Source organism: Dermacentor variabilis, chromosome 6 (genome assembly GCF_050947875.1).
Source record: "Dermacentor variabilis isolate Ectoservices chromosome 6, ASM5094787v1, whole genome shotgun sequence".
NCBI classification, from domain to species: domain Eukaryota; kingdom Metazoa; phylum Arthropoda; class Arachnida; order Ixodida; family Ixodidae; genus Dermacentor; species Dermacentor variabilis.
Genome location: NC_134573.1, coordinates 164658680 through 164686078, shown reverse-complemented (window position 1 = coordinate 164686078; position 27399 = coordinate 164658680). Strand labels below are relative to the sequence as shown.

Genomic DNA, 27399 nt, shown 5'->3' with positions numbered 1-27399 from the left:
CTAAAGTCGCGCAGCACCACACGACACGAGTGGCACGAATCCACGCGACCGCCGCTGCGGTACAGCCCACCACCAAGACCACAACTACTATTACAACAACGAAGGCAAATGCAACAGCAACGAGAACGCAACAATGAAAAAAAAAATGTGACGTCATCCAACACGTGACTCGCGCTCCTACTCGCGTGGGTCTGCTGCAGGCGGCGTGGGGAGAGTGCACACGCCAAGTAGGGGAGGCGAGCCGGGCGGCAACTCACAAAAACAAGAAACCACGTGGCGGCGCTGCGCGCGCTCCTGCGGAAAGCGCGCGTCGTCCGCGCCACTGGGACCGCCGGAGCCGTCGGCTGCGCTCTGGGGGCGAGCTGCTCGGCTCGGACGCCTGACGGGAGAACAGAGTGGAGAACCGAGGTAACAACAACGTCGAGGGATGGAAGTTCCGTTCCACGAGGACGACATCTAGCGATTTCCACTGTGTGCGACGGAGGTGTGAATAGACGAGGTTCGAAGAAAAAGACTCCCCCAAAAACAAGTGTCCCTGGATTCTGAGGAGGATACGCCGGAACCCCCGCGATGAGTGCGCGGTGATCGGATTTATCCAGCCGGCGGGCGCGATCTTCACAAAGTGGTGTTCGCGGCAGAGAAAGAATCTAACCACGGATCATGATACTAGGTGTGAGTTGTGGTGAACCTACGACGCCGAATGATGCCAGCGGCTGTTGCCACGGTGGTGGCGGCGGCAGCAATCGGTGAAGTGGTCGCCTAGAGAGTCCGCCGCCGTTTCCAGCCGCTCGGGAGCTCGCGGCTCGTCGTCCACAAGAGGCAGCGTGCGCGAGCCGGCCGGCTCCTTCACAGCAGCGATGCCGGACGCCGGGGAGCAGCAGCAGCAACAGCGCGCGGGGTTCGCACCCGCGCGGCTAGCGCTGCCGTCGCTGCTCACTCTACTGCTGCTGGTCTTGGTGGCGCCGCATAGGACCGCCGCAGACGGTGAGTCCATATTTTCACTTCATAGTCACTGTTCCTCCACATTCAACCGTTCGGACGCTCCTGTAACATTCCCGGTAGCGGGGAAAGCGCTTTCCTCGGTTTATGAATCATGGTTACGGCGATGACGAAGACACGATATGCGCAGGACAGGCGCTGATCGTATTTATGCTTTCGGCTTCCTTATCGCTGTAACCATACTTCATAATGCCAGTAAAGAATTAGTCCAGCTTTCAGCAATATGTATCCTCAGAAACTGCTATGCAGCAATTCGGAACAGAAAACTGGACAAGTTGTTATGCAATTAATCTTCATAACAAAATATGACTTTGTCTACGATTGCTCGACAAGACTTCGTGTAGTGTGTACCATAGCTGTGCGTGGCAAAAGCCTCCGAAATCGCACTTATACCGCGACTTAAATGCCAATTTTCGACATATAACCATAAGGATAGATGGTTCAGAGGTCAGTTTCGAAGCGATCTGAAAGCTGGAGCTATTCGAACTCCACTGACAACAACGCATCAATCCAGACAGTGACGGATTAGGACTATCGCTCCTCTTTGTTTTCTTCAGAATAGTGTCACGTCATGATACCATGAGTCATACAAATTTATTTTGAAAACCAAATGTCATGGCAAGCCCCATAAATGAAACGTAGAAACGGAATTTAAACGCAGCAGATAAGGGCTGGGACAAAAGACACGAGGAGATTTAAAGACCCCGGGACATTTATTACCACACTCTATCTTCACATCCTCTCTATACCACCCTTTCTCTAATGCAGTGCGGTTGAGGTGTCACCCCAGTTACTGGGCTGCACGGACCCACTTTCAAGTATCTCACCAAACAAATCTCTCTCTCTCTCTCTCTCTCTCTCTCTCTCTCTCTCTCTCTCTCTCTCTCTTTCTCTCTCTCTCTCTCTCTCTCTCTAAGCAGATTACTATTTGCCTTCGCCCTTCCCAGGCTCTCCCACTGCGCTTGAATACGCAAGTTCACTTGGCGTTTGTCCCTCGTTTCTTAAATCACCGCTGCGCTGTCATTTCTCGAAACGACATATTTATGATCGTTTCCCGCGCTTTCCCAGACACGCAGCAGAGTCACAAGTGAAGCGATAAGGTCCTCACATCAAGCTGCCTCGAAGAAAAGGATTCTTCTCAAGCTTGACAGAGGGGTGGCTGCGCTGTACGCGTAGTCGGGGTGTGCCGATAAGCTGCATATCGCCCACGGTTCGGCGACGGGGCAGTCAAGAGAAATGGGCAAATAACATATAAAAAAAAGAAGAAGAAGAAAGGAGGACAGCGGCTAAAGAGCCCACGACGAGAGCAGGACAGCGTGTAAATAACACGGAGGCGGCGATAACGCCTACTCGAACACGACGCGGAGGCCAGCGTGGATACACACGCGCACAGGCTGTCAACGTCGCGAAACGCTGTTATCGATCCGAGACTGTGCCCGGCCGCTTCACGCTGCTCGCGAGCCCCGGAGCGGCCGCGGAGCTGGGGTGAGGAACCGTCGTCTCAGCAGAGTTCGAGTTCCCAGTGACGGATCGCGTGGCCAACCTCTCAGCAGGGGGCTGGCTTCCACGTCCACATTGTGTACATAATGATGATGATGATTTACTGGCATCCCCTTTGAAACAGGACGGTGACAAATAGTCACGTAGCCTGCTTGGGTGACTCAGGTATGCGATACATGCTTTTCATTCTAGCAATTTTGTATACATCTCTTTAATCTTTTTTTTTTCTCTTCCTCAAAACTTCTGTTATCTACCTTATACCGCGCTATCTATGCATGCAACGGACTCGGTCGTATTAATCTGTTCCCTGCTTTCTTTCCACCAATGTTCTAAACAACTCTTGTTTATCTAGACTGCTGACCGGTTGATGATTCTGTGCACTTCAAATCCAAGCGCTTCTGGAAGGCATACGTTACCTACGGGTCTCACTAGGTGAATCCCTTCACATTCCGTTAGGATGTACCGAGTGGTCTACGCATTTTTGCTGCAGCATACGCATGCCTCATCTTGTTGCGAATACTTGCTCCGGTATGTTTTTGTCCTCGGGCAACCAGCTCGAGCCTCAAATAGCAAGGCGCTTCCCTTCGTGTTATCGTACATATTTTCCCTTCTAATTTCTTTCTTATCATTCTTGTAAATCTCCATGGTCTTTTTTGTTTCCCTTCTTGGCATCAAATTCACTGTCTTTGTTTCTTTCACTTCCTTTTTGATGGCTCCTGGGTGTCTATCTACACTTTCAATAACCCTGCACTTGGTTGCCAACTTTCATGATCTCTTCTTCCATTCTGTGTCCAAGCTTTTCAGGTACAAATGCTTGTGAACTTTAGCCGCCCATTTATTTTGCTCCATGTTCCTGAGTCTTTCTTCAAAACTAATCTTGCTCTGCGGTTCTCTGACTTCAAACGAGGCCCAACCCATGTCACCCTCATTTGTGGTTTTGCTGCGGGCTCCCAAATTCAATCAGCCTACCGATCTCTAGCTAACTTCCAACCTGGACACTTTAACCGATTTTAAGCACAGAATGGCATTTGCGAACGTCAGCGCTGGCACCTTTACTCCTTTTCAAATTCTGCGCACCACTTCATATTATTGTGCACCCAAAGTGCTCTATGCTTCATCAGTGATGCATTCCGCTTCCCCCTTATATTCAGACTATCTTGATGAGGTGCTTGAGTAAGCCGTTCCTTCGCTTATGCATACGCCGATGTATTTATATTGCTTGACCATGGGTGTGACTTGCTGTTGAAATAACACCACGTATAATTATATATTCGTCTATTCATTAAAGATCATAATTCACGATTTCTGTTTGCTAAACTTAATGTCTAGATTTGTCGCTGCGGTGCCACACACATTTTCAAGTGTCTGTAGTATTGGGCAACAGCGCACCAATGGACGGAGGACAAGAAAAGAAAAAAAACATGACGAACACAAGTGCTTTTTTTTTTTTTTGTACACGCTTGAGAGAACCCGAACAACTAGAACTTATATTCAAACAAGCTATGTGACCGGGCTTCCTTCTATTCACTGTCCGCTGGCGAACTGTTGAATTGCCAATTAGTCCAGTCCCACGCCATTAGTACAAGCCAAAGCCGATTTCGTGATAACATATACGGAAGGGGCCTGGAAGGGACAGCTTCGAAACAGAGGACGTAAGCTGAAACAAGACTATAGGAACAACAATTCCAACAAAAAAACGGACAGGTTGAGCTTGGAAGCACCGGCTTGAGCAGAAGTGTACAAATAGGGGGTGAGGGATGTACACAGTACGGTCCAAAATAATATTTCGGGAATTTTTACGGCTCAGTTTTGGCAACAGTCCTGAGTAATTTGATACGTTAAAGTTATGTTGGCTATAAATGTTCCCTTAAACAGCGGAACGCATCGAACCACCCGCCAGTGCCCCAAATCTCGTTGTCCCTCACACCTCCACCAAACCATGAGCTCCATACACCTGCTTGCTTCAAAGCTGCCAAGTGTCTCAAAATTCTCACAAGAAATGTACGAATAAGCAACAAGCGCTCATTATTACGCGCACTCAGTTTCACCAACACGCAAGACACGGTTCTGAACACCACCCTGTCTTTCACAGCATTCTGCGAGTTACGCAGAAGACCAAACGCTACGAGGTAAATCTGCGCATTCTTAAGCAGGCTTTGACGGACTATTCGCACCCACCCGAGCGCACGTCTGTGCATCGCAGCCATTACCACCGCTCTGTTCTAAAGGTCTGTCGTAGATTCGTAGAACAGCGCCTATCCATAGCTTTATTGCATCTACGCTTCTCACTAGGTCAAGAGGTACCCTTTCAGAATGCCATAAGAAAGCTGTTTTCTGCGTTATGTTTGCCACGTATTCTCATGACCCACATTCAACTGCTGTGTTGGTTTGTGTCCATTTATGGCAGAGATATCACGCTTTCTTCCATTCTTTCATAGTGCGCCCTATTGCAGTCGCCTGTATAATATATTGACAAGTAAAGCGGCCTAGCGCCCCTCTTACGACATACAACTTCGTCGAAGAACAATTGTATACGAAGCTTAGTACAAGTTGACAACGGCACGGTCAAAGTCTTGGTCTTTAATGGCTCGAGCGCAATATCAAATACCTAATCTGGTACTCTGTGTTCACACACGCAATGACTGGTGTTTCATATACTATGACTATTATATATGAATATACGAAACCACTATTCATCCTATTCCGAACTAGGATGTTGGATCGATACCTGTGGCTTTGTACGTGCGGTGATAAGATCGTAGCTGACAAAAAAGTAAGAAAAAGAAACGTCACACAAGCCGCGTGTTTTAGGCATCCGTTCCAATATTCGTGAATTACACGCTTAGCCTAATTCAGAAAGATTCGTCACTTAGACGTAATTGCGTTCCCAGCTTATGCTTTCTGCCTGAAAAAAAGAAAGAACAAGTCCGCATAAATAAGTTTCGAATGTACACAAATGCTAAACGAATTTCTCTTTTAGGATCTGCTTTGACGTCAAACTCGGGAGCGACTTACTACTCAAAAAATGACCCGAGCGAAAAAACGCTTATGTTCTCGATGCCTTTATCATGACCTGCACGCTACCTGGTGTGCCTATAGTATCAACAGTTAACTAGGGGACCTCAGAGGTAATTCAGTTAGGTATACCGGATGCTAGACGCCAGCCGCATGGATCGCGCTATATACAGCTGCGACCAACGTTACATTGGCTGCAAATGCGCGCAGTCCAGATATGTGCTGAAGTCTCTTCTCGTTTTTTTTTTTTTTTTTTTTTTTTTTTTTTTTTTGTTGCTCGCTCCCACTCTCAGCAAGGTGACAGCAACCGCTCACAGGTGCAAAGTTGAGGGCTACAACTGATTCAATGCGTGCATGCGCTTGCTGTCCGCTGTTCTCCGTCCTCGCCTCATCTAACACAGGACGCACGACTATTCGCTGCTGCTTCTCTATAATTTGTTACGTAATTTCCCAGACAACAGAGCACGTATGGAGCTGCGTGAGCTTCGCACGGCGCTATGTCTCAACTAAAGTACGGCAGAAAAGAAGTAGAAAGAACGTCACTCACACCACAATCGCAGGGTGTAAGGATACTCGCGCTCATCGCAGCTGCTCGTGCCACCCCCGGGTCGCATCAGGAATGCAATATTCCTCGGCACGATCGATGCATTATTAGGCGGCATGGACCGTAACAGAAAACTTGCGACCAATCGTGCGTCGCGCTGCATGTCCTATTTCGCTGTTTGAATAATCGGAGAGACGGACAGGTGGCGCATTTATTATCCCGGCTAAGATGTGAGGTACTTCGCCAAACGCATGCTGGCGTATTATTATTAAGCACAAATAGTTAACACAATAGCTTTCTGCCACGTTATGGCCGGCGGTGACCAGTTGAGAGTGCTAAGCGCTACAACACTACCGAGCGCTATGCACTGATTGAAAGCGTCATAACTTTAATTAAAAACTACACATTTCCGCCGGACAAGACTATTTACGGTTGAAACGGCTTCTTCTAAGAACTGTCAGCACGAAAGAGACCAACACGTGCTCAACTATTCTATGTCATGCATTCCACGGCATCAAACATGCACGTCGCCTTCGACATTTCAACGCGCATCGCCGTCACGGCGATGTAAACATCGCACATGGGAAGTCGCAACGGTCCCGGTGATGATTGAACGGCCATTCACTCTTCCTCGTCCTCATTTCTTGCAGGCGTCATAAACGATCACTTCTTTCTCACCGAGAAAATCAGGTGTGAAAGCAGCTGCGGCTCACCGTTTTTGGCGGGACCCAGTTGGCAGCAGTTAATCCCGCAGGCACAACAACACAACACCCACCATTCGCGTTCAAACGGCGCAACGAAGCGGCTCTTCTGTCGGCTAGGCTTGGCCAGCTTTCGTCTGCTAGCAAGCCGACCAAACCGGTTGCTTCGCGGCTTTCGCTTTCGGTTTCCTTCTTGAGGATCGGTGTGGCGGGTGGTGTTAGCAAGGTACTGTAAAGCAATTGTTTCGTTTGTGCCTTACGTTAACTGATGTTTCCAAAATCTAAATGTTTCTTTCCAAGTCTGCCATTCTTGATGCGCAAGCTGCTAACGCGCTTTGAATTTGCAGTTAAGAGCAATTTTGGAGCACGCGTCTTAAAATTGCATGTCGACGCGTATCGCAATAAAAAAAGAAATGCTAGCCGGGCGTTGTCGGCCGCGGTCGCAGGGCATTCTTTTTGCAAATGAGGCGTACTTTGAGTAGTGTAAGCTGCGCGAATGTCGCAACCATCGTCGTGCGTGAAGGTGTTAAATTCATTAATATTCGGAATACCGTACATCGTATATTTGTTGGCCGAAGTAACGATACAAATGATCTACACAACGTAATATGTGCGTGCATGCTTCGAGCTTTTTCAGCTATCGAAGCCAAACAACACCATAGAGACCACTGCGACGGAAAACAGCGGGCGATATGGAATAGTGAAGGCGTGCAGCCAGCTCATTAAAAAAAAAAAAAAAAAAAAAAAAAAGCTGAACTTTCAGCAAGCAAACGTGAAAATAAACGTGTATGTCTGACGTCGTTCAAGGATATCTCGGTCCACTGCAACGCCAGGCGCAAAATGCTCACACCATTCCAAACAGAGCGGGCATCAACTGAAAATTCTTTTGCAACACTGGCATTCTTCCCGTTCCACGATGACACCAGCTGCTGGCGCGTCTGTGCCGCAGAATCGAGCCGTATGCATTCCACTACCGTGGCGGAGCTGCAGCTCCGTTCGAAAACGCAAGTTCAGGACATGAAAGCCGAATGCCATAGAGCAGACGAGAAAATGAACGTCACCGGGTCCAGCTGCGAGCCTCTTTGTCACTCGAACAGCGGCACGGAATCGTAATCTTTCGCCTGCAAATATTTCTAGATTATCTGGCCTCTCTGGGGCTCGCACCACGATTCAGACGCTTTGGGCCTCGCCTGGCGAGAAACAAAGCGAACCCTTTTAGTGTTTGTCTGCGCCCCCGTTGTCTCGTCTGCGTCTCTCGCTCTTTACTCCTCTTTTTTTTTTTTTTTTGTTCTCGGTGGTTCTTTTGTTGGTATCTCTTTCATGGGCCACAGACGCGACAAGCCCGAAAGTGAAACGCCAGCGGTGAGGAAGACGAGAGAGGTTCGTCCGAGAGGGTTCCAGTCGTCGCTCCGGTGTGCTGCGGTGCCGACGGGAGAGCGCGGAGTTGCACGGTTGAGCTCGTTCTAAGCGCTTCCAGCTGTGACGACGCAATGCGGCCCATTCTTTTTTGTCCTCCGCGTGGGGCCGTTCGCTGGAGGCTTGCGGATGAGTGGTACAGGAGTGATGACTGTCGCTTTCTGCGCTGCCGCAGGCGTTGGGCGATGTGTACGCGAATTACGTGGAAAGTGCCCGCTGTGACGCCGGTGCCGTGATTTATTCGCCGGAAATTGCGATGCGATGGTCGATACAAGTGCGGTGTCGAATTGGTTGAGCGTGTGTCACGCTTGCGTGAGAAGGTTGCGGATCGGGAGGCGCTCACGAACGGGTCTTCGCGAGATTGGAGTGCGAGGAAAACGGAGAACAGTGGCGAACTGTTCTCTTTCAATCCATGCGTTACGATCGTCAACTGCCAGGTGACACGCACTCGTTATGGTTGCGCGGACCCCGCCGAATTGCAGCCGTACACGGCAACTATACGTACTAAATCTCCCAGAGCAGAGCTGCATTTGCTCGGGCCAAGCTTAGACGACTAAACGACCAGATTCTAAGAACTGGGCAGACATAACACGTTATACTTTAGAAGAGCTATAACAGGACGTCTCATGTGGTGTGACTGCTTTTCATTTTATCTATCCTCCGTAAATAAGGGCGCAATGACCTTCGTTTGAACTTAAAGCAGCTTTTGCAGCGTACGGAGGTGAAATATTCTGAAGGCACCATCTTCGCTGTGGGAGCCACCTGCAAAGATAAGGCGCACGCAGGCAAGCGCCGTTAATTGAAGCAGCACTCGCTGCAGCGCGAGACGAACTTAAAATTCGTTTTCGTGGAAAGAAAATGACTGCAATAGCTTACAGACTGTATTCAGAGATTCAAATATCCTTAAGTGTCTTCGCGTCTCAAGTGACCCCATAATGCCCTGTGCAGTCACATTCCGTGGCCAACTCAGTACTCCTATGAAAATGCACGCGCGATCAGGAAATCTATTCGGAAAGCCGGCGCTTCAAAGCCTTGTTCCATTTAAAATGAGGCAACTTTCTAAAGACATTTTGCTGAATGCTGTATGAATGCATTGTGGTGTCGTGTTTTATGTCATCCCGCTGCTCTGTCTACAATATTTTTATGGCATGTGTGGCCCGCAAGCCAGCATTGCCAGCGAGCTTCCACTATCAACGAAAAAGTGAAACGAAATAAGGACGAGTAGCCAGTTTAGGTGTTACTAATAGCGCCACTTCTCTTTTAAATGAACTCGCGCTCGTCTCGTACTGTATGTGCAACTTCCATCAATGCAAACAGCGAATCAATGCATCTTGTCTGCTTTACATATAGGGTACGGCAAGTAGAACATGGTATTGATGCAAGCGAGATATCCTTACTCTTCCTTTAATTACGCGCTGTTTCACACCTGCGTGCACGAACTAGCTGTGCAATTATTCATACGATGGCTAGTAACAGGCTTCGTGTACGCGACACCATAGATCAGTATTTACCTTTGATCGATTGGCTAGTGTTGGACAGTGTTGAAGCCAGAAACAACTTCGCGAATGTGTCATCGTATTTACGCAACTTCGTTTTGTATCATGCCGCCCACTGCGACCATTGGAGCGAGTGGATCTGCCTGGTCATCAACACGTTGTTTGTTCTTAAAGAACGCGAAGCATTTGAGTTCATTCAAGGCTCAGCTTTGCGAGAACTGATTTAGGCCCCGCTCAGCTCAGAACCCGTTAGGTCTTTTATCCGTGTATACGTTATTCAGAACCGCACCCGCTGCCCAAACTTCATCGAAGCATTTTCTTTTTCTGGGGGCTGGGGGGGGGGGGGAGCGAAAACACGACGGCTTTTCCAGAGAGTCACTGTTTACCAAACGTGAGCGGGTGCAGCCTGTGGCCGACGCCCTGAAGCTGATGCTCATCCTTGCTCGAGTCTGATGGAAAAAGCCTAGTCGTTCGTGGTGGTGCTTTTTTTTTTTTTCGGAAGCACTCGTCCTGTGTTTATGCACCCCTTTCTCCCAAAAGACGGCGCTATTTTAAAAGTCTCGCGGTGCTGTCGACCACGCCGCAGAGTGCAGGGCGTTCGAGGGCCGCTGGTCCCACAGTGCTGTGCATCTGTATAGCATGTGTACTGAGTATCATTGCACTGCAGCGCTGTGGGGTAGCGCTGTGCTCAATGACATGGTATAGCTCTTTACAATGTCGAAATTTTGTAGAAGAGTATGCATATATATATATATATATATATATATATATATATATATATATATATATATATACACACACATTCGAGCACGTTTCGCTCCCTTCTCTTTTGTTAGGAGGAAAAGGAAAACTTAACCTGAGCTACAGATTGGTGCACCAGTTTCAAACCGGAGGCGCAGTGGGGGATCGCATAGGCGAGTTCGCGAATTAAGTGCAGGGGCGCTTAATCGGGTGCCACTTCCGTATGCAATCGGATATTTGGATAGTGCGGCTTGTGCGGCTGTGTCCTTTTCTTTTCTTTTTGTACGTGCGCTATATAGCTAGTTTGCCTCGGCAAGTCAACAAGGCGATGCGTTGTCTCCCGTGCCAGCGTGTACAGTTAAAGTACACTCGCACTTTCCCACAGGACTTGTTTGTTCCCGTTCGCTTCCCTCTTCTTCGTATCACATCAGACTGCAGGCAGTGCTGTGGGGTTAGCCCTTTGCTCGCTTTCCTATATAGTGGTTCACCTATCGGCTTCATCGGGTGAGCCGCCATTGTTTAGCAAAGCCCTATCGTGGGAACTGTGGTAGCTCGCACTTAGACCCATCTCGAGGAACTTCCGGAAGCAAGACTATCGCATGCGTTCGACGGTATCGCACTTTACAGTGCTTTGCACTCGGTGTACGCAAGGAAAACTTCCAGTTTCTTTACAGAAAGTACGCAGCGACTGGACATTCTAGTATCTACACTGCTCCACACAAATAAGTTACGAATGGGAGAGCCACGATTTGCGACCATTGGCTTCTGAAACTCGACAGTGAAGAAATAATGCACGACTTAAGTTTATATCAGTGAAGTGTTCTTATTCAAACCTCTATTGAATATAGTTTATTCGAGGGACGCGCCAAATAGAGCAATGAGTTGAACTGTACTAAGAAATTGCTCTTCTAAAGTAGCGTGAAAGACAATCTAAACGCCATAAGGAGGCTATAGTTAGGCTAGAAAAGACGTGAATACAAGTGGCGACGACGTCTTGAAGTTCTCTTCCCAGTTCGGCGTGACGTCACTGATGTTGAGGACGTCTGATCGCGCTTTGTTAATTTTTTTTCAGTAAAGATGCACTATATATTGTATTCTAAATAAGGGAAAGAGACAGTTATCGCAAGTTTCAGTAACTTCTCCTGAGCCACCAACGGCCTAAATGCGAATAAGTACCTTTAAATCAGTGACGCCACCCTGACGTATCTGCGCGAATGTTCCGGGCGCGAAATTAAATTAAGAAAAAAAAACAATGACTTTGATTTTCGTTTTTAGTAATGCTGTTACTACAAAATTATTTAGCATAGATTTTTTTAAAGAATGCTTTATTACTCTGAACATTGTTTATCTTTAGTGTCGATTTAACTAAAACATTTGCGACAGACTTCAGCACACATTTTATTCAGATTAACTGATATGCAGTATTAAAGTACTGGCTCTTACTTATACTTTATTGCTCTACGTTTTTTTCTGTTTTTCTTTCTTCTCTTTTCGGGACGTCTGCAGAGATCAGCGCAGCTGCGGGAACAAACTATTACAGGCCTCATCCTGACGAAGCAGACATGCATATTCCTCTCGATAAGTGGCGAGCTCGTACGCTCCGTTTCCGCACACTTCAAGTTGGCACGCACATCCGACGTTCAATGGAAATAAGTGGCGGCCAAGGCCGGCGCGACCGAGGCCTATTTATTTCAATCAACCTTGCCTCGAAGAAACGCGCGGGCAACAAAACGAAAAACAAAATGGCGCGGCACGGTTTTTCAAGTTCACCGTCTATAGCTCTTTCGTAATCCATCGCACTGTTCTTCCGCTGCATTCTCACGAGAATGAAATAAAGTGAGAGAGGACGAGAGATACAAGTCATCTCTTTTAAACAACGAAATCGAACGGCACAAATCTCTCGAGGAGCTCAATTCGTCTCGGGGAGCGAGGCGCCGTTGTTATTTCGATATTTGGAACTTGATAGGGCGTCGAATGGGTTGTTTCGCTAGAACGAAGAGCGTATTCTCACTGAGGACGAGGATATGATACGTTTTTGCCCCGTAGCGAAATCTGCCAAGTAAACAGGAACGAACGCTCCAGGCATAGCAGTGCCTTCTCGCTGGATAGTGCATGCGTGATCCATAAGTCAACAGTTCCGCGTCCCGCGAAACTTTTGACCTGCAGTGGCTCTGGCTTATATGACTCGTGCGTGGATTTGTGCTCTTAACCACAATAGTAACGCCGTGATCATTTAAAGATAATGTGCATAACACAGCTAACAGAAATTACCGGCATCGCTCACAAAGCTATATCATCTCTGTACCCGTGTAGCTGCACGAATAATAATATATGAAAAAAAAAATCGATAGCGTGTTTCGCCAAAAATCTTGTTGCCGTTATCTTCAAACTGTTTAGGTCCACTGCAAGACGAAATCTGCCTGCGATCTCCGTTTACCAGTGTCTTCTGATGGACCTTCTCTATCATTTGCCTGCAAATTCCTCCTCTCCATTTAATTGTCTGCCTCCATCGACAGCATCTTCGTTCCCTTGGCAACCATTCTGTTACTCATCGCATACACTGATTAATGAAAAAGCAAATCTTAATGGGTCACCGCGTGTTAAATGGCTGCTGTCACGGGCATGGAACCCGGAAACGAGATTGGTCTTCTTGACACTTGACACTTGAATTTAGCTCTAAGATTGGACTGGTGCTGAACTGCATAACTTCTGAATAGGGCGTACACATGTAGAAATTGGCATGTGACAGAAACTGATGATCCCTAGCTGAGCTAGTTGGCTTATGCTCTGCTAGATTTGAGTGCGCACATCTCACAGCACGGGAATGAAAGGTGGCGACACATTTCCGAACTACCAACTGATCTTTGGTGACTCTCATCGGGTAAATTATGATTACATAGCGTATTTATAAAGGAGCTTAGAAAACACAAAGAAAGATCATATACAGTTATCTATACACGTTGTCGTGATCGTACTACAAATTCATTCCTTTCCTTTTTTCTTTTTTTTTCAGATTTGTAGACCGAGAACTTATACATTACTGTTTTCTTTGATAGTTCGTGTCGTCATCGTACATGTAGCCTTCTTTATTACTGTACTTAAAATGTGTCCGTGGAAATCCGCAAACGAAAGAATGTGCTTGGTCAAGTTCATGGACTGCGGCCTGTCGTTTATTGATGTGCGTGTTGTGGCACCGCTGTCATAGATATTTCCTCACTTTCTTTCCTTACTTGTTTCCTTCCATCTTATTAATCAACAATTTATTTACTTATTTAGTTATTTAGACCGAGACCACCAAACATTTAGTAGCTGGGATGATCATTATCGCATAATTCCACGGCTAACGGTTGACGATTGACCAAGAAAAGGGATGGATAAACAACAATTATACTATAAATTAAATTCCATTTCAACATTCCAGCACTGCTGAAAAGTAAACGCCGTGAGAAAGGCTAAATTACATGTTCCAGGTAACAAACGCACACACACAAACACACACACACACACACACACACACACACACACACACACACACACACACACACACACACACACACACACACACACACACACACACACACACACACACGCGCACACACGCACACACACACGCACACACACACACACACACGCATGCATGCACACGAAGCGTCAGTAAAATGAACCGATCTATTTTAGTTCCCTGAACACGTTATCGGTATCTTCTAATAAGCTTTTTCCACGTACTCTCGCGCCAAAGAATCACTGCTCGAGTGACATGATCTTAAAAGATCACTTTTATTCTTTCTTTATTAATCTTTATTTTATTTTTATTTTCCACTTCTCTTACGACGAGTTCATAACATGGTTCTCTGTTTTATAGTTTACATGATTACTACGACTGGATACTATCTCTAGGCCTAACCATCGAATGTTTTGAACAAAAGAGAACACGTCTTTTCGCTATTCTTTTCTATTTTATTTTTCTCACCAACTTCTTGCACATCCACTTCGCGACTTCTACGCTCAATATCCTCTCACGTTAACGCGAATCGCACGATCGCTAAAGCCTAACCTCCCATTTGGCATGGCTCAGGGAGCTGCCATCTTTGGATGACGATCTTGCACATTTATAAAATATATACCCCAACATCGCGTTGGAAGTATTTCGTTTCGTTCAGAGCTGTGGACGAAGGGCCTGCGTTATCGCCAGCTGGCAGAGACGAAAGTTGCGATTAAAAAAAAAACGGTAACATTGAAACTCAATTGGACGGCTCGAGGAGAGCGTCAGAGCTTGACAGATGGCATCCGCCTGCGAACTTCCTGATAGCTTCCGGCCGCAGTCCGCTGCAGAGCGTTCGTCATTAGTCACGCGAGCGCGAGGCCTTGAGATGTGATGTGTTATCGCGCTGTCAGAGACGCCTGTACGCGGGACGCGAGATGACGCGGACGTGCGCGGCATGTAGTTACATCTCAGCCGGCTCTGCGATATACAGGGTGCCCCATGCACGTACGCTGAAAGAAAGTTTGAGATCGGAAAGAAACGAAAACGTGTTAAAAAGCTGCGCCGAATCAATAAGGTTATTATGCATGCGACGTCGTCATATATACGCGTATGAACCACGTTGGCGTGGTGAGAACAAGTAGGCGTAATAAAAAGAAATCGTTAATCTGCGGTACGTTCACCACGAAAATCGCGGCAGTTGCACTTGAAGCGAACATCTGAAACTCTGTTTTATCAAAGCAATGATAAAAATCTTCGTTTTTTAAAAATATATATCAGAACACTTCCGTGGATGAGTTAGAGCACATAGCTATGGCGTGTTTATCTTATAGATCAGTAAACGCTATAGGAACCTCTGTATGAATATTTAAAAAATTCTAATGTTTATTCTTTATTGAGTCGCTGCTGCCAACTTGATGTGAAATGTCCGAAACTCGTTTTTATCAAAGCAATGATAAAATCATCGTTTATTTTTAAATATATATTATAACACCTCGTGGATGAGTTAGGGCCCATATCTATGATGTCTATTGTGTTTATACATCAGTAAACGCTATAGAAACCTCTGTATGAATATATACAAACATTCTAATGTTTATTCTCTATTGAGTGGCTGTTGTAAAGTTGATGTTAAATGTCTTTAGCGTTTATACATCAGGCATATAAGTTGAAAACCTGCATAGTTTTCTCTGTAGGAATCGTCATGTGTATTCTCTACTGAGTGACTGCTGCCAACTTAGCGATAAAAGTCATTAGCTGTTGAGTTTATAATGACACTCTGATGCATCATCAAAAACATATCAAGATGTAATCAGAAATTCAAGACCCATTTTTGTAAGGGTAGCTGCAATTGTGTCCGTGTGAGTACTTGCGCCATACATGGTGCCCAAGATAATTCCAGCCGTATAGCACGCCTATATAAAAGTTTTTGGCAGTCGCGATGATAGTGCCAGTATATATTTTTTTTTACTTTAGTAAACTACGCGCACCACTGAAAGAACGTTAGTAATTAAACCTGAAAATCACAGATCATGGTAGTTATAGCTGTGGACCCCACAGTTACGCCTAACAAGTATTACTGTATGTATTTTCCTGTACAATGAAACCTTCTTGTCTTTCTAGGTGCTAAAGAAAAGAAATGAAAAGGAAATGAAAGAATACCAAATTTGAACATTTTCACAAAGTTATGCTCGATCGTGATTTCAAGAGCATTACGATCTGCACTTTCCTGCTGTTTACTGAAACAATAGCACAAGAACGGGATTTTGCCCGTGCCAAAATCACGATAGGGTTCATTTCGCCTTCATCGAAATGCGGCCGCCGCAAACCAGCGCCTTCGGGCTTAGCGCAACGCCATGCAGGGCCAGCATTAATACCACAGCGGATCTATAGTGTGAAACAATTCTTCCGGTTGTATGTTATCGGCCTGTTAAATGCTTGCATTTTTCGTTTGCCTCAAGCATTCAACGCTATCCTACGTTTCAAGCCACGTATTATTTTACCGCTTCAACATATTCGGCCGGTTTAACAGAAGTGATCACACAGTCGTTTTATGGACTTTTCTAAAAATGTAAATGTAAAATGTATGGAAGTTGTTGATGCCCACACGTTGCGCCGGCAATTCCATGTCCCACAATCGTAATTTAACGAGAAGCTCAAACAACACAGCAACATATTAGTGTACAGTATACGTAGGTATACGTCCACGTAGGATAATAATACACGCAAGGAGAGTAAATTACACGTAGACACGTAGACTTAAAGGAAAGAGAGGGTCCCAGATGTGCGAAATCTGTGATGCGGTGAACAAGGGGGAAAAAAGAAAGAAAGAAAGAAAGAAAGAAAGGGAGGAGTGTAGAGATTAGGCCACGTGGGCTAGCGTCATCGTCGCTTTGCTTCTCCTCCTCGTCTCGCTTCGCCTGCACACGCGCAGTAACGACGCCTGACGTCACGCGTTCGCCAATGACGCAACGGCTAACGACCTCGTTTCGCGCGCCGATCCATTAATCGGCTGTTACCAAGACGGGCACAATAATCTCTTGCGCGGCTTGCACGTAATGCTCGATCGTGCCGTGGTGCAAGTTTGCACAAGATGACGGTGCCAAATAAGGAGGGCGCGCAGCGTCGCGTTAAGGCCCCCTCCTGCTCCTCCTTCTGTTCAACCTCTGAGCGGCAGCTGGTCGCGGTTGTGGTCAGGCTATTTTAAGGCTCTTCGGTTTCGCACGCGAATATACTATAACCCTGGTTTCCAAGCAAGCGCCGCAGGCTGCCGTCTTTCGGCTTTCAGGGAGAGGTCTTCCACAGCCAACACCACGGCGTGCGTCACAATTAAACCGTGGTTTTGGCACATAAAACCCCAGATATTAGTTTAACTTTTTTTTTTTTGACGAGCACGAATGATTAACGCAAGCTTCGTTCTGGTTTTTTTCGTTTACTTTTCTTTTCTTTTTCTTCTTTCTCTCGCGATCCCTAACTTTACTCTTGATGAACAACCGCCAATATCACCGGTGCACAACTCTGCAGCGTCCGCGGCGTCAGACATGTGAGCTGGACTTCGCAGCACTCGCGCTTTCGGTGTCGCGCTGTTTAACGATTCTGACATCGTGTGTACGTATAATTAAACATGGACGAGGCTTCCCTCTCGACCGAGCGGGCTAGGACTCGCGGCTTGTTTTCTTTCGACGCGTGGATTCGCGCAGCGCCGAGACGGGAGAGAGAGAGCCTCCCGTGCAGCCGCATCGACCGCGTTTGGCGCCTGTGTACTGCGAGAAAAAAAAAAAAAACTGATCGAAATCGTCACTTTTGTTCGCCGCCCCGCGTTTTCACCGAATGGCGGCGACGGTCCGGAAAGTCGTCAACGCGCCGAGCGGCAACAGCGTCGTCGCCCGCTTCTTCAGAAGCGGGGCGAGGCTTCGCTGCAATAGCCGCCACAATGCGCGCGGGAACAAAGTTGCCGGTTTGGCGAAGAATCAAGAAAAGAAATTAAGAAATGAAAAATAAAAGAAGGAAAGGCAGGACGGATAAAAATAAATTATTTCTCGAGATTAATGGTTCTGTGCGTCAGAGCGGCAAAGTCGCCGCGCACTTGGAAGAGCCGAGAACGGAAGTGTAACATTGAGGCCAACGTCGTAATAAAGAAAGCGCCGGCCTTCTCGTATAACAGATTTACGGAAATGTTGCTGACGAACGACATCAATCGCTTGACGACATTTGTAATGGAAGGAAAATAACCTCGCTACAGTTTGTCGAGTCTATCGCATACTATCGCATATCGATGAGACGATGACTGCTTTGGATCAAGGCGAATGGTCGTATTATTTCGCCATAAGTAGAGCGTAATCGATTTGCTCAGCTTTCCATCGCTACACACACATACCCCTCCCAGCGTATGGCAAGCGACATTACCGCTCCGCTCAACCTCCTTGTGTTTATTTTTGCTATTTCATCTCTCTATCTCATGTGATCCGCGGGGCCAACGGCTATGGGGATAACTGAGTAATAACGCGATAACAGAGCGCATGCGAGCTCGGGCGAAATTATGGCTTGCGATAAATAACAAGCTAAGCTAAAACAAAACCAAAGCATATAGTAACGCTGTGTCGAATGTAATATAAAGCACTGCAGAGCTCCCTTGTCTTGCAGGAACTCGATCCTCTTCTGTTGTAGGTCTTTGTAAATGCCACTCCGAGCCAGAGGCGGCACAGTACGGTCGACTCAGAGCGGCAAACTTTTGATGGTACTTGTAGCTTTAGGGATGGATCCAGTATGTGAAGATGACACTTCGGGAGGTTGGGAGAAGGCCAATATCTGTGTGTCGTAGCTTTAGCCACAAAATCAAGCTTTCTTGCACCGTCGGTTCCGGATCAGAAGATCGGAATTGGTCGGGCTTCAATATAGGCGGACCGAGCGGCTTTGTCGTCGGATGCGCCCATTCGCGACTCTTGTGGAACTGCACAAACGACTGAACACATCTTATGTCTCTGTCCCCGGCACGAAGTCGAGCATGGAGCTCTCCGTATAGAACTGAACCGGCACGACTCTATGCCATTCTCGGAAATGAATATCCCTGGACCATAGCCGTACGCATCGATGGCACAGAAAGCCACGAAAGCGTTATTGCAGTACCTCAAGCCGGCAGGTCTTGACGACCCTGTGTGGTCCCGCTGCAGATTCTCAAATGTGCGAGGAACTGTGCTCTTTCTTTCTCTCCTCTTTCTCTCTTTTCATCACTATATCCCCTTTCCTCAGTGCAGGGTAGAAAACCAGACATGCGTCTGGTCAACCTCCCTGCCTTTGCTGTCTTCTATTTCTCTCTCTCCTTACGTTCTTTCGTTGAAGATACAGAGGCACCACGGAAACTCCATATTTCTCTATTCTGCATATTATAAAAAGTTAATAAATTGAGAGAGGTAAAAAAGAACGTATAATACTACTACTACTACTACTACTACTACTACTACTACTACTACTACTACTACTAATAATAATAATAATAATAATAATAATAATAATAATAATAGTTCATTATAGTGCCCTGGAACAACGTACATCTGTAATGGCGCACTTAGCAACAGTACGTCATTACACATAAACTGATCATGACAGTGCGATACACAAACTATAAAAAAAAGCATACAAGGAGAAGACGATGTGAAAACTAAAAGAAAGCACACGAAAGCATCCCTACACGTTCCTACTTTCTCGTCGAGCCGGCATGTCTTAGCAGGTCGCTGGCCCTGTTTTCGTTGGCACGATAGGCACCTATACGCAGAGTGCACGCACTATACGCGTTCGCTTGTGTGTGATACCGGGTTCGCGTGCTGATTGCCTGTGTCGCTATAGGGTGCGTTTCTCCGGAAGTTCGTATACATGGCCCGAGTGTACCGGCACGCGGAAATTGAAACAGGCCCGTCTCGCCGAGGCCGCGCTGAAAGCTTTCTCGTGCCGTGGGTTCTCCTGCGCTCAGCAGAGGAGCGAGACCCCGTGTTTGCGCGGCCGTCATCAAGGCAGCGGCGAGCTCAGCGAGCGCGGTTTCTATAACGACGGCGACCACTAATACGAGTCAACACGGACACGGCGGCGCTTGTTTGTCCGGAAACTGGCCGCTTCGTCGGGTAAAGCCATGATGATGGTGATATCACTGCGTCAACACTTCCTTTCTTTTTAATTTATTTTTACCAGAACTAATCTCGTTCGGTTGGCGCAACTTCCTCGCGTTTTGCTTCAAGGTTCGCATGAGACAACACTAATTAGAAAGAGCTCGAAAAGAGCAGGTATGTGTCGACGTGTGAAAGTGAGACCCTCCGCCCTCTCTTTTATTTCTCGCTTTGGGCTTCTGTCGTGATTTTGTCGCGACTTGCAACAGCAGTGTTACGGATAGTTAGAAAATAGCGGAAGAGCGGGCGGCTTGGCTCGGCCAAAAAACGGCTCGGCGGCTTGTGCAGGAACGCAGATTGATATATTTCCGTGCGCTTTGTGAGCGACAAGACTAAAGAGAATCGAGGGGCTGAAAGAAACATACAGTGAAGGCAAAGAACACATATAGTACGCATACATCCTTAGAGCCAGGGATGTAGAAAGGTGCTTGGAAAGGAGAAGGAGGAGGAAATAAGGAGAGAAGACAGGGATATTAACCAGAAATGCATCTGGTTGTCTACCCTACCCTGGGGGACGGGAAAGAGGGAATAGAAAGATAAGATAGAGAGAGGAAGGGGAGGCGGAGGAAAGCCGCGGTGAACTCGCGCACGCACGCGGAGGGCCTCAGAGAGTCAAAAGCGTTCACATAGGTCAGTCGCCCCCAAGAAACACAAAAGTGCCTTCATAGCTTTGTGGGCCGACGAGCGATGGGGACAGTCTTCAAGTAGCACCACCACAGACAACGGCTGATCGTCCAGTCGTCGCAATGCGATAGATAATGCTTGTCTTTCCGACTGAAATTGATGACAATGGCACAATCAATGTTCGATGTTCTCTTCCACGCCGCAAAGCTCGAAAAGCAGACGTCGCATGCAGCACTGTCGGTCATTCCGATCAAAGTAGTGTACGCCTTCGTGAAAGCCCCTTCCAACCACAGCCGGTTGGAAAAATGGTTGATTACCGCAAGGACCTAAACTATACCGAGAAGCCGCAACATTATCTTTGGCGAGTTGTACTTAATTCGTGCACATCTCTTGAAGGATCGGATGAACAAGGCTTCGATGTGCGTAGCCACAGTGCAAGCTAAAGCCGACTTAGGATGAAGTAGAATACGTTGAAAAGAACCTCCCATTTAATGCTATTCCCCCACTCCCTCTGACAGTACGTATTTCCTTCAACTTTCTTTGCCGTATACGTGGAGCTGCGTCAGCCAGCCTTTATAGAGGCTCGCTGGATAGTGGTGAACTACCTGCAGAGAACTCCTAGTAAACCTGTCAACATCATGGTGGCTCACATATTACTATACGTGCATGATGCACTCGGCCGGCTTTTTCTGCGGCAAGAGAGGCAAGAACAAACGTTATTCAGCAAAGCCTCTCGTATGCACTTGTTAATTATGCTTCGTGTAGGTAGCGAAGCTTCGGGAGAATGACACATGCGTGCTTTTTTTTTTTTTTTTTTTTACATAAACATGTCAGCAGACCAACAGCGTCCGCAATACCTGTCACGCACAGTGACGGGTTTCATCGACTCGGTAGCAGCGTAGGCAAAAGGGCAATGCTTCCGCATGCAAATTTTCTCCTAGTACGCACGGACAAGCAGAATACGATATAAACCCGCGTAATGATGCGAATCGTCCTAATTAAGGAACGACGCCACCCGCACGATCTGATACTTACTTTTCGGCCGGCAAAGAAGAGCGGGAAGTAGAGGGAGGGGGTGGAGGGAGAAGGTGGAGGGGGGCGCTTAGAAGATTGCGAATGGGCGCGGAAAATAAAAACGAAAAGAAAATAGTATACTACACAGCGTCACGCAATCTCTCCGGCGGAATTGGGTGCAACGAGGCGACGGAAGAAGACACGCTCACGCAATCTGTCACGTCGCATCAGGGGAACTGACTGCGGTCGGCAACGAGCAGCCCGGTCTATCACGGATTGCCAGCGGTAAAGGGTGCTGTATGGGGCGCCTTCGGTATGGCTCGAACTCGATCGATCAAGCACGTGTCGCGTATTGGTGTGGCCGCTTCCCTTGGCGGGGCAGATGGCACTTATACGGGGACAGCGCGCAGCGACGCAATTCTACGACGCTGCAGCTGTCGCTGCTCGAGTCGAAGAGGAAGACTCAGCACGGGACGTTCACGCGGCCCCTTTGGGCAGCCAATTCTCCCGTAACACGGACATTTATACTCCGTCTCACAAGCCGTTTTCATCATTGTGGAAGGTGCAGGACTCTTTAGCCACTAGGAAGGCCGAGTGTCCTTCTAGATGCGTTTATCCGCGCCGCGTCGTCTGCTCTGTGGCTGCTGAATTCGCGATATACGACGCGAATGCGCGACTGTCCTAACGTGTCACGTATCGCTGTAACTTACGTACCAGGCAGAAACAAAACCTTATTATACTGCTGTTAATCAGACAGCTGGGCCCGGAACTACATACCGCTGCGCAGTGGTATTGTCTTTGTACGCCTCTTACCTTCGGCAATGCTGCAAACGATTTGTGAGACGGAGCATAAGATGTACTTGAGTCATTGCGCACAGAAATGACATCATATTGTCAGATACTCAACTCTTTCTTATGCCTACAACGACAGCCAAAGCTATGGTCACAGCGATAGCGGCGACCACGCCGTCGTGTCCGTCTGCCGGCCATTTATACATGTATCACACTACATTTCAGAGTGATCGTTGGTGCTTGTGTGCACTCGAGAATATACAGCACTATTTGGATCGTTCACCAATTTTATTACACAAGGCTCTTCCACATGTTTCTAGAATCGGTGACCACATTCAGGAAATTCGAAACGCGGGCGCGTCTTGCACTGAGTGATACCTTGATAAGAGCGATAGTCCGGTGAAAGATGGTCACCGGCAGAAAGCAGAACAATGTGCGCGTGAAAATCTAAAACGGTAAATTACAGCACGCGTGGCTTCGATCGTGTTACATTTAGTTATATGTTCCCGTCCCGTTCAAGAAATTCAATGCCCATTGACTTTAATATTAGAGTTTCTAAGTTATTTGTGTGCCAGGAGTATCACACCCGTGCGGTTGGGTACGTGTATACATAAGGCCCAGTGCAGTCTGATCGCTGTCACAAGGACTGCTTGAGCGCGCTTCTGACTTAGACCCTGCTATATTCGATCACGCTTCGTGATATGCTAGCGTTTGAAAACTTCACTGTGTAGATCAACATAAAGAAAGGCCGAAACTGTTGGTATGACAGGGGTGTTGTATACTGGAAGTACACAATTCCTCAGTCTCACAATTCCTTTACCATGAAAAGTAATTACCATTATTTCAAGTTAGTTCTGCCTTAGGGCTATGTGTATAGCTTCGTATGACATATTAAGTATGACTTACGCATCCCTTTCTGTAAAATAGATTTCGCGTAACACCACATCAGTCTTACTCCTCTTTCATTTACTGTATTCAGTTTGTACTGAAGTTCTGAAAGCACGAGTGGGACTGACCTTTCTTGGCGCAAGGCTCGCTTCGGCTAATAGAGAGTTTTAGATCAAGTGACCCAAGCCGCTTGCGTCCCTTAATCTAAAGCCCTCTATTCGGTTTGGTCGCTAACTTATTTCTATACCTCTCTTTTGTCACCGCTCTAGCTCTGTCTGGCGTTTGTTTATAACCCTTCGCCAGAATCGGCACAAGTTGACGAGGTCGGTACTCGATAGCTCACGGAAAATTTTAACCAACCACGGTTCACTAACCTGCATCAACAGCAACAGAGAGAGAGAGAGAGAGAGAGAGAGAGAGAGAATTGCATTGAAACCAAGGATTGTGAGAGATTATAAAGATGACGAAGTCGGCATGGGTGAGAGCGTGACTTGGAAACAATGACACTGTTTTCGCCTTTCCTTTGTGTCAGTGTTTCCTAGTAGCGCTCCCATCAAGGAAGATTGTGTTTCTGGCTTTTATCTAATCTCTCTCCGTAGACATGTACATATGTCAGTGTATGTTACCCCGCAGACGTTCTTGTTTCTTGTTATGTTCATGGTGCTGTTATCACTCGTACTTTGTTTATCTTGCGAATGGAAAAAGCCCTACCCAGCGTTTGCCGGTAAGCGCAATAACAAGCATCTTGCATATTTGTTTCAATAAAATAAATTTTAAAGATGCGCAATCGTGTACGGAACCCTACAAGGACGCTCTCGTGTGCTCCCAGAGCTTGGCAAAATAGCAGCGAGGGATCGCTGACGCTATAGCGTGTAACAATATTAGAAATTAAATTATGCCCCGTGGTATCGCGAGCCAATACCACAATCTGATTAGGAGACACGCCTTAGTGTGGGGGAATCCGGATTAATTCTGACCACCTGGTGTTCTTTAACGAGCACCAAAATCTACAAGTACACGAGCGTTTTTTTTTTCTTTTTTGCATTTAGCGCCCACCGAAATGCAGCCGCCGCGGCGGGAATCGAACCCGCGACATCGAGCTCAGCAGCGCAACGCCATAGTCACTATGTGCCACAGATTCGTACTGTTCCTCTCGAAAACTGATAAAGACATCTTCTTTAGAATACACTGCGGCTGTGCAGAAGTTTCTTTGCTTCAGTGCGTTTTACGAACAGTGAAAATGCTTGATCAAGAGTGTGAGCACACGGACCCATGGCAGGGCACTCTACGGGTGATACAGATTCAAGTCCATGTAAATTGTCCAAGAATCAGACGTAAAAGACAACCAATAGATCTATATGTGTGAATGTCTGCATGCCTTCGACAGACTGGCCAAACAAAGTAATCTTTTGCAACCAATACCGGCACTAGTCCATCAGCAAGGTGACTAGGTTCGTGTGAGCATCTCTTAACCGATATACCATGGTGGTATTGCACATGCGAAACTGGAACTTTTCTTTCTTTAATTCCTTTTTTTCCCAAGAGCTTGCCGCAAGGGTATGTTAGGCATAAAATGAAGAAATAAAGTAAATACTAAACGAACGCATGTGAGCCGTGTATGATGCAATGCAATTAAATGTCATATTCATACAGCTTGACGTACTTCAGTGCAGATATTGCATGCGTCCTTGCGGTGAAAAAAAAGTGCCGCCTCGAAAACGTGCGCTCATCGGCCCACTTTAAAAGCTGTCTGGGTGCATATATACGATTAAATACAGTTCAGTTCGATCGCCAAATTTAATTTCGTACACAGCGACTCTAACTTGCGCTTCGTAAGCGCTCAAGGGACACTAAACAGACGCTGCGAAGCTCTGAAACAAAATTAAAACAAACTTTGAAGGAACGGGCAATTCAGCTCGTCCGTGCAGAGATTGCTTCGCGGAAGACACGGTCCCTTAATGCGGCAGAAATGTCACAGCCATTTCAGGGAAAGCACTTCCGCTCGCGTCAGTGCGCACACTAATAGGGCATTCTCACGCACCGCCGCACTCGTTTTTTTGTTCCTTGCTTTAGCTTTTCCACTCACGACACCGAAAACGTGGAGAGTAAAGTGGTCAACGACTGGTACGGGTTCAACGACCCTGCGCTCGATAATAGTAACGCCGTCGTTACATGCGTCACTGCTGCAGAGGTAACTGGTAACGAGCAATGCCCTTAAAACGAAGCACGTTCACACCTAAATATTAGAGTTCAATGATTTCTACTTTCATTAGTATTTGCATAGTGAAATCAGTGGCCGACCTCTGAATTTATCTTTGTACATGCTATTCTTCCTTTTCCTGCTCCTACCAGATGCATTAATAACTTTTTTTTTTTTGCGAAAAACAATAAGTAAATCTGAAAAGACAGATGAGGAGTCCCGTTGCACGACGTAAGCCAAGCTAAAATAAGCTTGAAATCCAGGTCGGTGTTCAGGAGACATGCGCTTGCTTGACACATGCCGCACTTTCTTGGCAGAACGCGTTAGCAAAGAGTAATGTGTCTTTGCTAAAAAATAAAGGCAACCTAATTTATAGACAACACTTATCACAACTTTAGGATACACTCACACTCGTTCCGGTCGGGGAGAGCCTTTGCACGATCTCGTTCAATCCCGTTCTCCCGCTACCTCGGAGAAATGAGTCAATCGATTTCCAGAGATGTACGCAGCGCCAGGAGCGACCGAAACATCTTGCAATCGATGAACAAGACACAGCTCACACGAAGCGTTTTGATGAACACGCAGTATAAGATAAGGGCTAATGTTGTCAAGCAGGTAAAGCAGCTCACCTCAAAGCCCAGCGAAGCTTGAATGATTCGTATACGGACAGCCCGCGCTTATCGTTGTTTAAAGCGAACTGCCTTGAGTAATTACCCCTCAGCTATCTGTAAAATTGGGGTCGGTCATTATAATCATAAACGGTACGGTCCGACACGACAAGGTGCGCCGTCCCTGCTCAGCATTGCTATACACGTGAACGCAAGAACGAACAGGCCTTTTACGAGATGTTTGTCAGAGTGGCACTCATGGTGACGGTGAAATTGTTTGTAAAAGTTAAACATTGATTGATTGATTGATTGATTGATTTATTTATTTATTTATTTATTTATTTATTTATTTATTTATTTATTTATTTATTTATATCGAAGGCTTTCGCATCATGGGATGGCAGTTTGCGAGATCTGATGATAAAATGATTGGAACAAGACAACTCTCGGCGCTTTGCCCGCGCCATCGATTTTGATGGTTAGATATTGTGTACAACACAAAGGGGGGCCGCGTTGCATGATTTTATATTGCTTGCCATGTGGATGACGGCTGGCTCAAGGCAGACAGTTCTGTAGAATTCAATAAGCGTTCTTGCCAGTAAATTCAAATAGTTAGTTTAGTTAGTTAGTTAGTTAGTTAGTTAGTTAGTTAGTTAGTTAGTTAGTTAGTTAGTTAGTTAGTTAGTTAGTTAGTTAGTTAGTTAGTTAGTTAGTTAGTTAGTTAGTTAGTTAGTTAGTTAGTTAGTTAGTTAGTTAGTTAGTTAGTTAGTTAACTTGCTTGCTTGCTTGTTCTGCATTTTCATATGATGCCTTACAATCGTTGCGGAACACACCTAGTTTCCAGCACACCCGTGTATACATCAACTGGACCCCTGTCTGCAACTTCACGCCTCCACCTCGACTATCCCGAGCCGCGACAACGGTATCTTACCGATTGTGGCTTGGCGTCGCACTTACGAAGTCGTTTGCTTTCCGCATCGGCTGAGAGGATAGTGCTGCGTGTAACCACTGCGGCGACGAGGAAACTATCGAACACGCTCTCTCTCATTGTCCCCGATGCAGCCCACACAGGCAGTCAGCTCACTCGCGACCGCGCTGGCGCGTCTTGACGACCGGCCGTTTTCGGAGCAGACAAACCTGGAGCGCCGATCTATGCAGTCGTCACACCACAAGACAGTGAACGCACTCTTGAAATTCTTACGTTCGAGTGGCCTTGAAGGGA

The 27399-nt window shown here is 46.7% G+C and overlaps 1 protein-coding gene across 2 annotated transcripts in view; it reads left to right on the top strand.

Annotated features, from left to right (window-relative positions):
• The first annotated feature begins 270 nt into the window (after nucleotides 1-270).
• Nucleotides 271-27399, top strand: part of LOC142585659 (cell adhesion molecule Dscam1-like) — a 116174-nt gene continuing 89045 nt past the window's right edge. The window contains exon 1 of one of the 2 annotated variants that reach the window (XM_075696589.1): nucleotides 271-984. In XM_075696589.1, the coding sequence (XP_075552704.1) occupies nucleotides 858-984 (127 nt within the window). In that variant the 5' untranslated portion in view covers nucleotides 271-857. The remainder of the gene's footprint in view (nucleotides 985-27399) is intronic. The other variant, XM_075696590.1, reaches the window with a different exon arrangement.